The sequence below is a fragment of the Anopheles darlingi genome, chromosome 3 (assembly GCF_943734745.1).
Source record: "Anopheles darlingi chromosome 3, idAnoDarlMG_H_01, whole genome shotgun sequence".
Taxonomy (NCBI): Eukaryota; Metazoa; Arthropoda; class Insecta; order Diptera; family Culicidae; genus Anopheles; species Anopheles darlingi.
In genome coordinates, this window is record NC_064875.1 from 31660098 (window position 1) to 31675938 (window position 15841).

A 15841-nucleotide genomic window follows, 5' to 3' on the forward strand; every position below is an offset into this window, starting at 1 on the left:
AATAATTTGTAAAAGGTAAATCTGCCTTTTCATTGCCTATTCTATTGGTAAAGCATCGGTAAAATGTGATATCGTATTCTTAATTGTATATCTTCTCCCATTGATTCCCCTAACATTCCTTTTCATGATTTCTGTCAGCATATCAAACATTAAACACAACCACACACGCCTAATATTGTGATAAGATTGTTTTATTTATTGAGCATTTATGCCTTTATCTCTCATATTCATAACGCTACACGATCTAAAAAACGGAGTTTGGTGACAGGATGTTGTTCAAAAACGGTGCTATCGATGCCGTGTCCTCGCAATCCGGAATCGTTTTACCGCGATACTTGATGCAGGACTCGGCACAGCGTTGCCCCTCAAAATACGCTCCATACAGTTTCTTGCACTGGGCACAATTGTTCACGCATAGTCCAAACAGCTCGTAACCACCAAGAAGATCTGAGGGGAAAGAAAGGAGGAAAAATTGATTAGAATGAACAGTACCACAGGAACAATTGTGATAACGTTTATACCAATTTGTGGCGTTGCGGTGACGGTGGTCCCGATAGCTATGAAGCTGGCAACCAACAGTATCTTGGCGGCAAACAACTTTACCATTTCACTCCCGTAAAGCTCGGCTGCGTCAATGTCAGGCTCGGGATGCGAGTTCCTTTCTTTATATATTCCACACATCCAGTCGAATCGAAGGACACATCTGTGGACAGCGTAACCTAATTTCGTTTTCCGCATGCCCCCAGGCATGCCATTAACATGCTTATTCAATTTGTCTGAGTTCCTGACAAGTGTAACCAACCGAAGATATAGCGTCTTGTCTCTTACTTTAATGAAGCAGAATAGCTACTGAAGGGAGTTGGTCTGATGAATTCAAGGACACTTGAAGCAATTCTGATACATACAATCAGCAACACAATAAATTGGATCGATATTACATGGTATTGGGGAACTTTGTTGCCTTGTTTCATTGATCTGCAGCGTAAGACATTGTCTTATGTCTGAAAACCTTTATCTTATGATCTTATACATCAGATCTTGAAGTAACGAGAATGTTTACGACGAACAAAGCCGCGAGTGTCAATCTAAATTCTCGCGATTGCTCAAAATCAAATCATAATCAAATCAATGAACTAATCATCCCACAATTTGAGGATACGGCGTGTAGAGCTTCCTTCCTCCAGGTTAAAATGTGCCTTCTCTGCGCCAGAATCAAGGTAGAAAGTTTGCTTCGCGGTCACGGAAGTATTATATTGGCGAATGGCCGCTGCTAGACGCTCGAGAGGGCAGCAGCGTACGTCATACTGCACGCCTCTGCGCACCGAGCATCGAGGGGACCGACGGGATCGAGTGTTATGTGCTGTATGTGAGAGAGGTCAAAAGTTTAGCTATCGCGGGCGCGCGTCGCTGCGGAATGTTTGAAATGAATTTCCAATTCGATTTAGTTCTCGGGCGGGATGAAATACATCCCATCCGTGGCGATTCCCGGGCGGACGGACCGGGCGAACTAGCTATCCGACTTCTTACCGCCTCCCCCTCCCGGTTGCTGGGCAACCGCAGTACCAACGTGTAATAACCGTATATAATGTTCGCGTTCCCTCCTGATCACTTCCAGTGCTCAGTGGCCTATGACTCGCTTTTCGTTTTTCCGCCGCCGTCACCGTCGTCCGTTCCTCGCGGATCGCGCTGCCATCAAGGGTCCATCGCCAACGACGCTATCCAAATCCATCCCCAAACACATGGGCGTCGATGTAACACACCCTCTGCATCGGTCGGTTGGTCGGTCGGTCGTGATCACTTGTTCGCATGTTTCTTGCGTTTTGCTTCTGCGTCTCTTTCGCTCTTTGCCATTTTTTTTTTGTTCATCAAAACCTCCCCCGCGTCTACTTCTGTCTACTTGATCGTACGTACCTCACGCCGAGTGCGCGCGAATCTCGGCCGCTGAGCGGCTGAACTTGAACTTCGCGATGCTTCACCCTTTAAAGGGTGCTGCGCGAGCGGGATCCGCCAGCCAGCCAGCCAGCCAGCCAGCATCAGGACGGTCAGGAAAGGAAGCCAAGATATAAATAATACGGTAAAAGCCGGCGGGTGTCGAGGTGTTGAGGGAGGGAGGGAAGGGGGTTTCTGTTTTCATACTCCGGTGCCCTTATGTGTGTGACGCTATGAATGGACAGTCAGAGGGCAGGAATCGTAACAAATCTCTGTTGAATTTGGTGGGAACTGTCTGGCGTAAGATTAACTAGTGCGATGTACAACGCACCTCGCACACACACACACACACACACTCCCACCCGATATAGTGGGTGGAGGAGGTGGCAAAAAGAGAACGAGAAAGAAGCGAACTACGGGACGAGGTGCCTTGGATCGTTTTTTTTTTGCGCCAAGCGTTGCAAAATAAATGAACACCTTTTTGAACGAGATCTTCATTTCAAATCATTAGCCGTGGCCACACGGGGCGAAAACTCTAGCGCAAACGAAAAAATTAATGCCAAAACGTTTACGCTTGCCGTTTACATGCTGTCAAACGATTATTGGTCCGTGGAGCGTAAAACCTAGCGTAAAAGCTTTTTGCAAACGGTAGGGCTCACAATATGTTCTATTTGTGGTTTACATTGATAGATAGTGATCATTGCTAGTGTGTTCAATCCTTTTCTTCAAAAAAACGATTTAATTTCCTCAACCCGGCCATGTAAACATATCGAAGCGAAAACATTTTGGCATTAATGTGCAAATTTGCGCGCAAATTTTCGCCCCGTGTGGCCACGGCTATTTGGTAAGTGGTGGTGGTGGTGGTGGTGGTGGGTGATGGTGGACCACCCTCTCTTCATCTGGTGCGCTTGGTTTCGATTTCGATTGCCCTTCAGGGGCGATCCTCCCTCCATCGAAACTGATGTCGATCCTGAAGCATATGTATCAATATTTGCTGAGCGCCTGCGTGGATCGACAACGGCAACGGTGTGTTTGTCGCCAGGTGATTAAGATCGGAAACACTTGATCGAATTTCAATTAATCTGCAAACATGGCCACCGGGCTTGGTAAACATGTTTTTAATCCTCTCGAGCATCGCCTCTCGCGAGGCTCGTTGTTATTCTAGCACTCTATCGGAAAGGAAAGGCAAACACCACGGTGGACCACCAAACCGTGGCCTCTAGCTAGAGATACCTAATTTGGAAGACGATAAAACGTGCACTAGAGCTACGGCCGTTGAGGTTGAGAGCTTGCATTGAGTCGATTTTTTCTTTATTTTTAATCAAGACCAAATGGTAAAAATGCATAGATATTTGCTTGCGACTAACGTTGTACATGCATGAAAGGGAAACTTGTGCAATTTGACAAATAAGTTTTAAGATTTGATAGTAAGGTTTGACGGTAGACTTTCATATTTGACATCTACAACAACAGCATGAGTGTCTTCTATAAAAGCGTTAAGGATTAACATTTTAAATCAACAAATAGAAAACATTGATATAGAAACGAAAGAAAATTAATACAGCAGTCTATTAGTTGTAAGACAATTTACAATACTGTTTGATGTCAATTAACAAAAGCTACTAAAACATCAACATTTCAGAAGAATCGCAGCTCGATGTAGTGTTTTAAAAACTTTAAAATGTAGATCAAAATTGCAATTGATGCTTAGATCTGAGGAACGCTGATGCCTCTAAGCTTAAAGCTTACAAACTAGGACATGTCTGTAGGACAGCATGTAATGTAATTAATCAAAAAAAGATTCATGTGATCAAAAACACTTTCTTCTTTGAACAGTTGTCCAAGTAAATTACTTTTTGGCAGGCGGACTTGTTTACCTTGCTTATAAAATTACTATATTGGTTGGAGATGAATACAGCCACGGTCATTAGTGTAGAAAAGTTTAGCATTTGGAACTGTTTGACCGATTTTTTATAATAATGTTTGGCTTGATTTAAATATGCTTCGAACTTTTTGTGGGTTTTTGCCAAAAGCACACAAAAAAATCTTTCATTTTCTCATGCTGGCATGCAAATTACTACTTGTGCGGACTTCTCTTCGACGATTCTTGTTTATATGGGTTTATCTAGATATTCAGCCAATTCCTGCTATACTATTTATGTTTCTTAAATATTTAATTATGGGTTTTACTAGCTCTGCGAATAATATTCTCTTCAACATTCTGTCTTGATTGATTAACAAAAACCATTTAAAATGGCGATCAAACCAATTGTTATTCTCGAAAACCGTCGAAAACCGTATCCCACTGTAATGTACGGAGTTTTAATTACTAAATTTGAGTTGATATGTCTGTATTGTTGTGTAACTTTACGTAATTCCAAGAGCGATCCATGATATGTATAGTTCATTAAGACGTGCATTCCAGCTTAATACGGAAGAGCATAATTCCAACTGTTACCGATACTGTTCGTTGTATCCAGCGCAGAATGTTGTAATACAAAACGGGTATCTTCAACCTTCACGGTCAACGAAATTTCTGCACGCTCTGTACACTTTCAACAATATCCGTTCAGTACCCGCCATACGAAATTCGCATCAAATTTGTGCAAATATTAACCAAAGCAATTTCTACCACACTCCAAACTGCGCGGACTGCTGCTGGCCACTGTACCAACACTTTACCTACGCGGGTGTTGGTTCACAAATATAGTATTTTTTTTTCTTCTCTCTCTTTTTTCGAGTTTATCGGCCATTTGACCTTCGAGCAACACCATAAAAGTCAGTCGTCGCCGAATGAACCCGAACTAAAACATCATCTTCTTTTGAAACCAACATCGAATGCATGATTTTTTTCTTCTCATGGAACGATGAAATAGTTTTCCTCGTAGAGAAATCAGTGCGAAGCAGTTCCGGGCAGGATAGTTGTTTTTTTCCTTGTTTTTTTTAATTGTAAAACATCGCCAAAGAGGTAGTTAATTTGTTTGGCACGTTCTGCCAGTTTTTTCTGACATTATGGGTGCTCCCTATTTATTGTTAAACGTCTACGGAGCGGCGTGTTGTAAAACAGTTTCTTAGTGTCCCTTTTTGTGTGTAACTCATTTTACGATTTGCAAATATTGGATCGAACGGTGACACGAGCATATTTCCACCATGAGGCGTCCGTCCCCGGGAGGACATGTCGCGCACACCATGCCATAAAAGGGCAATTGTTTGGTTTGCTAAAAAAATCGAGCACATCCTCCTGGCCGCTGTGTGCCGATGTTTATTTTTTAAATTTCCAAACCTTTACAGCTTCCCTTTCTGCAGTTTGGCTTTTTTATAACTTTGCAAAAAAATGTTGCAAGCAGCAGGAGCAGACCCTTGCCAGCAGCATAAAAAAGCGAAGCGATAAAACACACAGCTAAATTGGTAAAACAATACCGAAAAATCCCAACGACCCGCCCCTCGGTCTCGGCCCCTGACCGCTTCGCTACCCGATTGAAGTGCAGCAGCAGCCCGTTCAAAAAGGTGAAACGATCTAGCCGCCACCGCCGCCGTGTGGAGAATGAACGATCGTTCTGGGAGGTGATGGTTTAGAGGTAATGCCGGTTACCTGTTTGCTCTCTAGGTGCACCAGGCAGGCCCTCAGTGAAAGGAGAATGAACTTCATACATCACATTATGAGCAGATAAATGTCGGCTACCATCTTTTTTTTTGCGGCCAATACCGTTCCTTCTTCCGGGTAGGCCAACTGTCCATTCGTCTATGCAGATATTTGGCCGGTTCGTTCGCTCATCAAAGGAATTCTCAAAGGTACGTCACGATACCAGCAAGTACCCGTGGACCTGGCCAAGAAAACGGTTCATACGTTCGAAGGAGGAGGAGGAGAAGAGGAATTATGTTCTAATTATATCTTTTCTTTATAATAGTCGCTCCCAGATAGGTATGGTAACGCCTGTTGAGAAATACTAGATAGGGTGAGATAGGGATAAGTGAAGGAGTTCTTTGTAAATGAAGCTCACAATCGTGTTGTGAACACACAAAGGGAAATTTTAACACCTAGTCTGTGTTCTGGAGTAGTCGTTTGATTTCAGTTATTAAATAGATAATATAAATGTAGGCCATGTTTATGATATTGAAACATATAGCGAAAAACACGTGCGTGATCGACTTACTACTGGATCTGCTACGATTGGCAGATTAAATCACTGTAAACAATAATGAGAGGCACCTAAAACTTTTAAGCAGATGTAAACAAAAGGCCTAATAAAGATATAGTAACCAGTGGGTTTAATTAGAGTTTCAATTATATTTTTTGCAAAGTGGGCTTTTACTTTTGTCACAAGTGTGATCGTCCATCTCTCATTTAAATAATTATCAAAAATTTGTTATCGATCCAATCGGGATGAAAGCTAGTGAAACTGAAAGAGGGATGTTCAAGCTTCAAGAAAACCACAACACTTGCCGGTAACGATAGCAAATGTAGGATTTATAGTCACAAATCTACAAAAATCTAGAGGTGGGCTTTTACTTATGCCGGTCACTGTAGTGTTCGAAATAGGTCATCGGACATCTCTTGGCCTTTTTAAATCAATAGACTTAGGCATTTTGATGTAATCAATTATTTTTCTGTTAACTAGCCCATACTTCATTTTCAAGTATTTTGTAGAAACAAAAATGGCGCAAAGATGTTGCATATCCTTATCCAAACGACGAATTTGTAGCAAATTTGTTGATCTACTTTTTGTAACGAATTAATTGGAAGATAAGGAATGTCTGTAGCGTGTAGGTTGAAATGCTCCCATTGAAATAAAAATGTCTTCAACTATAGTATAAAATAAGAATAGCTACTGCAACAACGAAATGTTTCACCAGCTAATCTGCTTAGAAACCGAAAGACACCGAAAAACGTCAGTTCAAATTTTAACCCGCAAAAGCTCTCGGGCACCATGCAAAGTCCGGCCGTTGTGTGGTGATCATGAGTGCAATAAAGTAATAAAATATTCTAAACTAGCAAAAACGGACCTCACACTGACCGCTCACACACACACACGCACACTGACCTTTTGTCATTTCTCAATCGCCACCAGTTCGCCAAGTTCCCAGGCCCTCACCGCCATCGAAGGAAACCGAATCGAATTGGAGCGCAAGCTGGATATTCTGTGCCTGGTCAAATGTTCCCGGTGTTCCCGGTGGCAGTCTAGTTCGATAGGGAGCTGCTGCTGTGACGGAGTGGCAGTCAGAGTTCATAAATTAAGAACTCGGGCATCTCGGGCCATGTGTCCACCACTTAACACCGTGTCCTTCGTAGCGACAGCACACAAAGGCACTGTTGTGACGACATGAAGAAGCCTCCTGAAAGGCGAACTACTGTGCCCCGAGAGTGCTATCACACAAAAAGTCAGCCTCAGGTCAGGAGTCGGTTGGTATTCTTCAGTATTCAAAATTTATGATATCGTCAGGCTTGTGGTTCAGGCGACCGATCCAGGCTCGCCAGGACCGGCGATTGTTATTCAAAAAAGGTAGCACGATCGGTAACCCTTCCGCCCAGGGAGGGCCCCGGGAGGTTTCGGGGTTTACCACAAACACCACCTCTTCGTTTCGCTCTCTCTCTCTTCCTTTGCGCCGCTGGTTTCGTCGAAGCTGCTCCGGGCCACTCTGTCCGATTCGTGACGCCGATCTACACTGCCAGACTGCCTGACTACTACGCTTGCAGTGCAGACAGCAGGAACAGCAGCAGCAGACGAAGAAAAGGATTATCTTTTTATTGCCCGCTGTTTTCTAAGTCACTGTGCGGTCAGGCCACATCCTCAACTACCAGGCAAGTACTGCCAACCCTTTTGCAACCCTTTTTCCCCGCTGTCTCTCTCTCTCTCTCTTCCTCTGACTCTGCTGCTTCTCCTTGCCCGAATTTCCACCGGGAGGGCCTTTTAAGAAGGACAATCCAGGAAAGGACAGCAGAGAGCGAGAGAGAGAGAGCTGCAGATGGAAGATCGAGAGAAGAGTTAATCCACTATTACCGCATGCTGTTAAGACAAATACGAATAATGGGATACGGGAAAATTATAACAGCTATGAATTATGTATATTTGTTTAGAAATCACCGATGATTGCATACGGTTTCCGTTCTTCGGTCGACTCTCCCTTCTGGCCCTCTTCGTTTGGCCCCTTTTTCGGGTTGGTCCCTGTTCCGGACATGGACCCGGACACAGCAGCACGAGAAGATAAAGAGAGAAAGAGCAAGTGAGCGAGCGAGCGACCGAGAAGGTTCCCGCTGTGTTGGACCGTTTTTTGGACAGGCCAGAGCTGAAGATTGCTGATTAGAACTACGGCGGTTTGGTCTCCGGATTCTCTCTATTTACTCTTAAGACTTGCCTTCTCCTTCGCGCGTTCTTCTGGATCATCTGGAAAGGTTTTTATTTTTTTAATTCGTTCCGGCATAGTGTTTTTGCGGTTTTACCCTCAAATAACTCAATCGTCAACCGAACATACCATAATAAAGACGTTGTGACGTACGCTCTATGCAGACGAATGCAGAAATGCTGTGATTTGCTGAGATGCACGTTAGTGCTAGCAGGTGATCGTTATATACGAAATAGTTTTATAATGTTTTGTAATTTTCTTTAATTTATACCATTTCATCTCGATCAATCATCTCCCATTACACTCCAAAGTGAAGCATTTCTTTTTTCTTTATTTCTTACCACCATTCCAATAACTATTTCTAGCTTTTTTTTTGGAACAGGAACTCGCCTTAAGGACAAGAATCAACTTGCCTCACACACGAATATGCATCAACGCTGTCAATCTGTGATCGGCTACGAGTAGTTAGCACACAGATCTGCCCCCGAGACAGGTACCCGAAATATGGTTCATATTCACTTTCCCTCTCTCTCTCTCCTTCTTTCCCTTTTGGGACCTCTCTCTTCGCGTGCTTGTTTGCATTTGTACTTTCGTTGGACCAGCAGCTCTGACGAAGAGAACCTGAGCAACGGGCGAAGCGGAATGCAAAGTCAGCAACAACGTCGTAGTGGCAAAGGTCACACAATTCATGTGTGACACGAACCACGTCTTCCGTGGTTTTGTTTGTACATCCGCTTCAAGTGCGGTTTGAGCGTTGAGCGTTGAGCTTTTGCAGCTGAGTGACGGGACGATCCGGCTTGACATCGTGATGACATTCCGGACCGACTAAACAGGGAACCAGTGCGATCTAGTTTCGATCCACGGTGGATGTTCAAATATTCAATGACCTTCTACCTGGAGTTTCATTATTTTTTGTTGCTTGATCGAACCAAAAACAAGAGATGGATAAACGGACCGTAGGACATTAGGATGTCAGTAAGATTTTGCGGGACTAAATGTTGAAAACTATCTCTCTCTTTTTGAATCCTTGTAGGTATTTAAGGATATCCGGTGACTGTAGACACCTCGCTTAATTTGTAGTATTGTAATATTAGGAATAGTAGTAGTAGTCGTCGTAATATTTTTTATTCTTTGGGCAACAGAGTAATGGTATGTGAGGGTTAAGTTGATTCTTGTCCACTGAGTATTGAAATTACTGAGTACTTTTAATTATTTGGCTTCCTTATTTTCAATTTAATATTGAAAAGTACATTTGAGAGAGTAGTAAACAAGAAAAGTAACACCAGAATGCAGACTTACAGAAGTGCCAGAAGAATGATTTTATCAGCTTGCGACGAATAACCATAGCATTTTCATTTGACAATCTGCTGACCAGCAAGTTGAGTCAAATAGTACGTCAGATGACTATTGGATAACAGAAATTTCGGAGACGTAGGGAACTTCACCTTCCGGTAATTATATAATAAAATAAAATCGATATAGGTAGCAGCAGCCGATTTTACTTTAACCTGAAGAAACCCATTTATTCGAAAACTCTGCAGTTACAACTGTGTTATTAAACGTACGACTCGCCCGTCCTTATATGCTGACTTATATAAAAACTGAGTTATACAAGCAATAGCTTTTTAATATCATTGCTAACATGCGTTACGATGCGATGCTTTTAATATCATTGCTAACATTGTACCTTGTCCAAAAACGAATAAGAGCTCATATCCACGTACAAGAATTCTAAGGAAGATATTTACTCTTACTAATATTTTTTTCTTTGCCTCTTAATCATGGATTTTTTGAAACATTTGCCAATTCAAGTCAGTGCCAGTACAACAAAAACATTTTTTTCAGTAGGGTTGTCATCTGTTGTAGTGCCTGATAAGCCAAGCAAGTATCTAAACCTTTATAACGGGTGTGTTTTTTGTAAATGAGAGAAGCTCCCCAGACTCGACTCCCTTGCCTATACCCGTGCAAAGGATATAGGCCATCAAAAACTGATCACTTTCTTTACAAAAGCAATCATGACCCCTGACGGTCAGAAAGCCTCGAAATGCGGAATGCAAATATACGAATCCACATCCTGTTCCCCTACCCGGCCACCCCGCGGTACCGTTTATCAATGTTTATTTGCTCGCACCAGAAACTTTTCTGCCAAAAACCAAAAAAAAAAACAGAATGTGTCAATAAAAGTGTCGAAAAAAACTAAAGAACATAGTATAACAACCAGAACAACAGCAACAACAACAAAAAAAAACGCCAATACCCTCCCGGCCACGGAGCCATCAATAAACTCGCAAAACTCCGAGGTATGGATATGCCGCCACGCACCCAAGAATTCCCTGGTCTGCAATGGAACCAATGGCCATCCACCTACCTAAAGTGTCCTTGTGTGGTATCCGCAAGGACGCACCCATTCTAAATTGGCATTGGCATTGGCATCGGTAAAAAGAAGTTGGTCCTCGGGCAAATTCGCACAAGGGGAAGGTGTCCGGCCAAACCAAAAGAAAAAAAAACAAAAGAAGGTAGAAACGGTACACCCAGTACCCCAGTGTGGCTCAGGTCGTCGTTTTCCAGCCACAATGCAAAAAAATGAAGGCGTTCAATAAAATCATCGAGACCCAAAACAAACTATAAACTAATCAAAGTAACTGTCCTTCCCTCCCTAGGCTCAGCTTCTTCTTTGGTAAGTTTTTTGTGTACCGCAGTGCCCTTTTTGGTTGGCCACCGACCGTGGTAATATGGGCGCTGTTGGAATGAGCAAACATTACGAGCTTTTTCGGTAAACATTCTCGGTCCTGCCTGCATCACACACACAGCCTACCTGGTCGCCGAAGAGTGCGAATGCGAATTCTCCAAACTCTGGAGCGATGCATCGCATCTTCTGCTCATGCTCCAGACCTCTCGAAGTACTCGGAGTCCTGTCGTACTGCTGCTGATTAGAGATCGCGCACACTCGAGAGCAAAACGGAACTGAAGCTCGAACTGTGCTGTGCTCTTTTGCGCAAAGCAGATCGAGGGTGTCAGGAGCAGTCGTCGCCGTAGCGCACATTTCGGAACCCCTTTCCCCTTTTTGTTTCGAGACGAAGCGCGCGAGCGAGCGATAAGACACGGCCCGAGGCCCGGTGGCCACCATAACTCCTCCCCATTGCGCACGTGTGGCTCAGCGAGTCAGCGCCGAGCCAGCGCCGCCATTGGTGCAAACCCCGGAGGAGGAGATCCCCTTCTCCGAGACCGAACCTCTGAGCTGAGACCAGCAGCCAGCACCCCACAACCCAAAGGGTGACTTCAACGCTCCGAACTCGGAGTCGGCTTTTCTTGCGCCGTTCCGTTTTACGCTTCGGATTCCACTTCCCTCTCTCTCTCCTTCGGCGTCTCTACGGTGGTTCCGTCCATCATCATACCCGGGTGTGAGCGAGCGAGCGAACCGGCGATCCGAACCGAAGAAGGAATCCGGGGCCGAAACACGGGGCTACCCCCGATCAGGTTCGCCTTCTCGAGCTTTAGTCTCAGAAAGTGCGCGATCACGATCGCATCGCCTCGCATCGCCTCGCTGTTGCTGCCGCTGCTCGTCGCTGTTGTCATCGTTCAAGTCACCGGCGTGATCGTCGCCGTCGTCGTCGTCGCAGTCGCGCAGCATCGTTTCGTTCGGCGTCCTCGGGAGTTGTGTGTCCTGTTGTGTAGCAGTAACAGTAGAGCGGACGTAGCACGCGCCACGCGGAAGGGATTTACCTACACACCCCCATCCACCCACCCAGCCACCGCCGCCAACCCAACCGGTGGTAGTGTCTGTAGTTGCCACCGGGTGCAGGTTGCAACAAGTGCACTCCCTGCGTCGTCGTTGTTGTCGGTCAGTTGTGCTCCGGTTCTAAACGCGTACGGTTCCTTGCGGTGCGGTATATAGTGATTACTTAATCAAGTGTGATCGATCAAGTGATCGTGATACAGAGGGCGAACAAGGCGATACCGCGATCTACTTGAAGTACCTTATTTGCGGTTCAATCCCGGAGTTAACTACGTCGATTTGTCAACGTCGAAGCGGACCTATTAGTGTTCCTAGTTATCGCAGTGACCCGGGGATTCGGGGATCAATCAATACAATTGAGTGTAAATTGGATCATTGAGGACCGCCAACCCAACCGCCACAACAACAACGAAAAATCGAAACAGTAACAGGGCAGAGTGCTAACCGGTACGACAAACAACACAACAAGGGAGACACATTTTTACGGGACCAAAAAACCGTCGGATCTGTAACGACCAACCACGCGTGTCGTTGAAAACTATATCACCCGAAAGCGAGAGAGATCACGCGTCTGCGAGGATCCGATTCCGGCATATCCGCCAAGTTGGGGCACGTGCCACACGCGTCGTGAGAATTGCTTGTGACAACTTGTACGGGGCGTTAACTAGAGCTCGCCGGAGGGCCCCCATTTTGTGAGTCCCTCAAATTTGTGACATTTCAATGAAGAGTGAAGCGACCGATCGATCGATGAGCGCTGTGGTGTGTTCATAACAGGGTGAACAAACACTTTGTACCACCACCGTTTGCGTGTGTGTGTGTGGGTGTGTGTTTTGTATGTGTGCCTGTGTGTACGTATGTGTGTGTGTGCCTGTATCCTGTACGGACGAAGTCATTTGATTGAGTGTGAAAATCGCAAAACCGTGAAGTTGAAGTCGTTTGGATTGAAGGATTGAGTGCATTCGGCGTCAGAGAGAGAGAGAGAGAGAGGATTTGGAAGGAGAGCTACTCGTTCACCAGCTACTAGCCGGCGCAGCAGTTTGACAAGGTATGTTACCACCATTGCTGTACTAAGTACATTTTGGGGTTCCGCTCGAATTGTCGTCAAATAGAACGTCGAAATGAATGCAGACTTGGAGAAGAAACTAGAAGGGAGTGTGTGTTCTTGTGTTGTTCTAACGTACTAAACGACAGTGGCATTGAAGAGTCGTGCATATAGTCGTACCGCTCCAAGTAAGGACGTGTCAAACCATAAAGTTGATGGGCATAAAATGTTTGACCATTTTGATTAGCAACAGATGCGCGCGACCGTGCGCGGTTTTGAACCGTGAAATCCTCACGAGTGCAATTAAGGTGCAAATGCAGTCTTCTCCCCCCGGGGGCCAAAAAACACAACGTCGAACAAGGCGAACAAGGGGCCGCCAGGCGGAAGGAACTGTGCCGTTTGAAACTGCCGCCAATGAAACACCTTCGCCTGAATGCGCTTTTGGTTGTCCGCCGTCCGGCTGCGTTATGATGCGACCGCCACGTACCAGCCACGGGTGTTTGTAAATCACATTTTAATTATCCTCAATAGACCGTGGCCTCCACCAAAATGTGTGCGCAGCTTGGGATGCACCGAGTTGTTTTTTTGGAAGGAAAGGAGCAAACTGCAGCTCACACACGCGGCCATTACACGAGCAAATCGTGCTGTTTTTATGCGATTAAAAGAAATGGCAGAACGGCCACCAGTTCCATGGGGACTCGCTTGCAAATACAAATTAAAAATCGACGAACGAACAAAAAAATACATCCCTCGTCCGCCATTAAAACACGGGATTGACGTGACGTGACGCGAGGGAATAGCCCAGGGGTGGGGGGGTAACGCGACACAGGTGAATAACAATCAGAACATCTTGGACGCGGTCAGAAATCGGTCACGGGTTCGCGGCCACGGGCGCTTACGCCACTGCATCTCCCGAAAAGGTGGGGAAAGTGGTTCACCGAAGCCATCCATTAGCACGCGTGCGTGGACCGGGGGAGTGGTGTGGTGTGGTGCGGTGCGGTCGCGGATCGTGCGCGCATCCTTGCCATCCCTCGTAGCGACGTACCGGTGACGATTAATGATATTGCAGAATTGCACCTCATTGTTCTCATCGTTGGTCGTCGTTGGTCGCCGGTCGTCGTCGTCGTTGCAGGTGATTCCGAGGTGCGCGTGAGCACGCATCACACCACGCGCCATAAGGACGCCGCCGCCCCGGTGTCCATGGCTCATCACGGACAAAGACACCCGTCGCCGTCGTCGCGGAATGTCAGAATGTTCCCGCGAATAATGCGTTCTGCATGACGGACTGCGGACCGCGCGCGCTCGCTCGCATGCCCGGCACCCTCGCACCATAAACGCCACCTACTAAGTGGTTGTCTTTATTTTGCTGATTATTGCCATTATTAATTCATACCGCTGCTGCTGCTGCTGTTGCTGATGATAATGTTTCATGCTTACAACCCGGATGGATCCGTGTACCGGCGCACCGAATAGTGAGATGCAACCGAACCGGAGAACCGGAAACTATTTGCCAACATTTTTGACAGGCGGCGGCGTCGAGGAGCCGGTCTGGGACTGCATATTTCGTATGCAACGGCGATGCTTTGCAACGCCACGTCTGGCGGTTTATTTTGCGATTAAAAAACAAATAGCCAAAAGATCAGCCGACACGTCATTTGGTTTGGTGCCAGGTAGCAGCGGTCGGCACCTTTTTTTGGGAAGCGCAGCGGAACTACCCAACAGAACTGTGTGTGTGTGTGTGTGTGTGTGTTTTGTGCATTCCCGTGAGTGATGTATTGCCACAGCATAAATCATGCATCATGTACGTCAAGTCAAGTCTGGAGATTTGCTTGAATTGTTTATGGGAGGGAGAAAAGATGGCGAATGCTAATGTCAAACGTGTCGTATAACAGTCGACAGCAGTACTTGTTTGGTAGATTAGCAACAAAAAGATACTCAATTTCCCGGGGAAAAACTTTGGTTTTTGGTCCAAAACACGGACGCGGCGTTGTACTAAAACGGTCTAAAACAGTGGGTGACAGGCGGCGTACTAGCATCGGGCATCCCACCCTTCACATGCCAGGACGAACGAAGGTGGAGGAGAAGGTGAAGGCACGAGCTCACCTCTCCTGATAGCGAGCGAGAGAAAGGAGCGCAGATAGTGTGAGTAGCGAGTAATCTGTGCTCGCGTATCTTGCTTTCGCGGTCGCCCCGTTGTCCGACACGCCACAAGACACGCGAAGGAGCGAACAAAAGAAAGCGTCCACCCAAGGGGGAGAGGAACCCAGCCCCGGCCCTCCACCCCAGCATACCGGTCCAGTCGAGGGCGTTAAATAGGTTTATTTCCCACGGTTGGTGCGCGCTGGAGGGCCGCACGCGGAAGCGAGCAAATCGCGCAGCCTCCTTGATTGCCGCTGCTGCTGCTGCTGCTGCGCACTTCTGCGCGGAAGCGATCGCTATGGCGCATGCTTTGACACGCTTTCAATGGTTCCTTCGTCGTCGTCGTCGTCGTTTGCGTCGTCGTTGGTGATAAGATGCTGGGGCGACGGTTGCTGGGGATTGCACGCAACTCGTGGAGTAAGGCGTGTAAACCTAATCCTGTTCAAGAGTTTACTTAGAAGAGCGAAATGTTATCAAATTCCTTTCTGCTTTTGCATTGCTGTAACTCAACCAGCCTTCCTCTGGTTGGGGGTGATGAAAGCATCATCAACATACAGGGCGGTGGCGGCGGTGATTAGGTGATGCCTCACACACTATCAACACCTGAGCAGAGCAGAGCATTGATGGAGACTCCCTCATGGTTCATGCATTCC

At 46.1% G+C, this 15841-nt stretch overlaps 2 protein-coding genes across 2 annotated transcripts in view; one reads left to right on the plus strand and one right to left on the minus strand.

The window, feature by feature from the left end:
• Positions 1-239: 239 nt before the first annotated feature.
• LOC125956188 (eclosion hormone-like) lies at positions 240-618 on the minus strand. Its single transcript, XM_049687807.1, has 2 exons — positions 522-618; positions 240-447 (listed from the first exon to the last, which is right to left on the minus strand). The coding sequence occupies exons 1-2, from the start codon at positions 604-606 to the stop codon at positions 245-247; spliced, it is 288 nt and encodes a 95-aa protein (XP_049543764.1). The 5' UTR covers positions 607-618; the 3' UTR covers positions 240-244.
• An 11246-nt stretch (positions 619-11864) lies between these two features.
• LOC125956148 (knirps-related protein-like) overlaps positions 11865-15841 on the plus strand; it is a 31713-nt gene continuing 27736 nt past the window's right edge. Inside the window, exon 1 of the mRNA XM_049687732.1 lies at positions 11865-13052. The gene's annotated coding sequence lies outside the window, so the exon portion shown is untranslated. The remainder of the gene's footprint in view (positions 13053-15841) is intronic.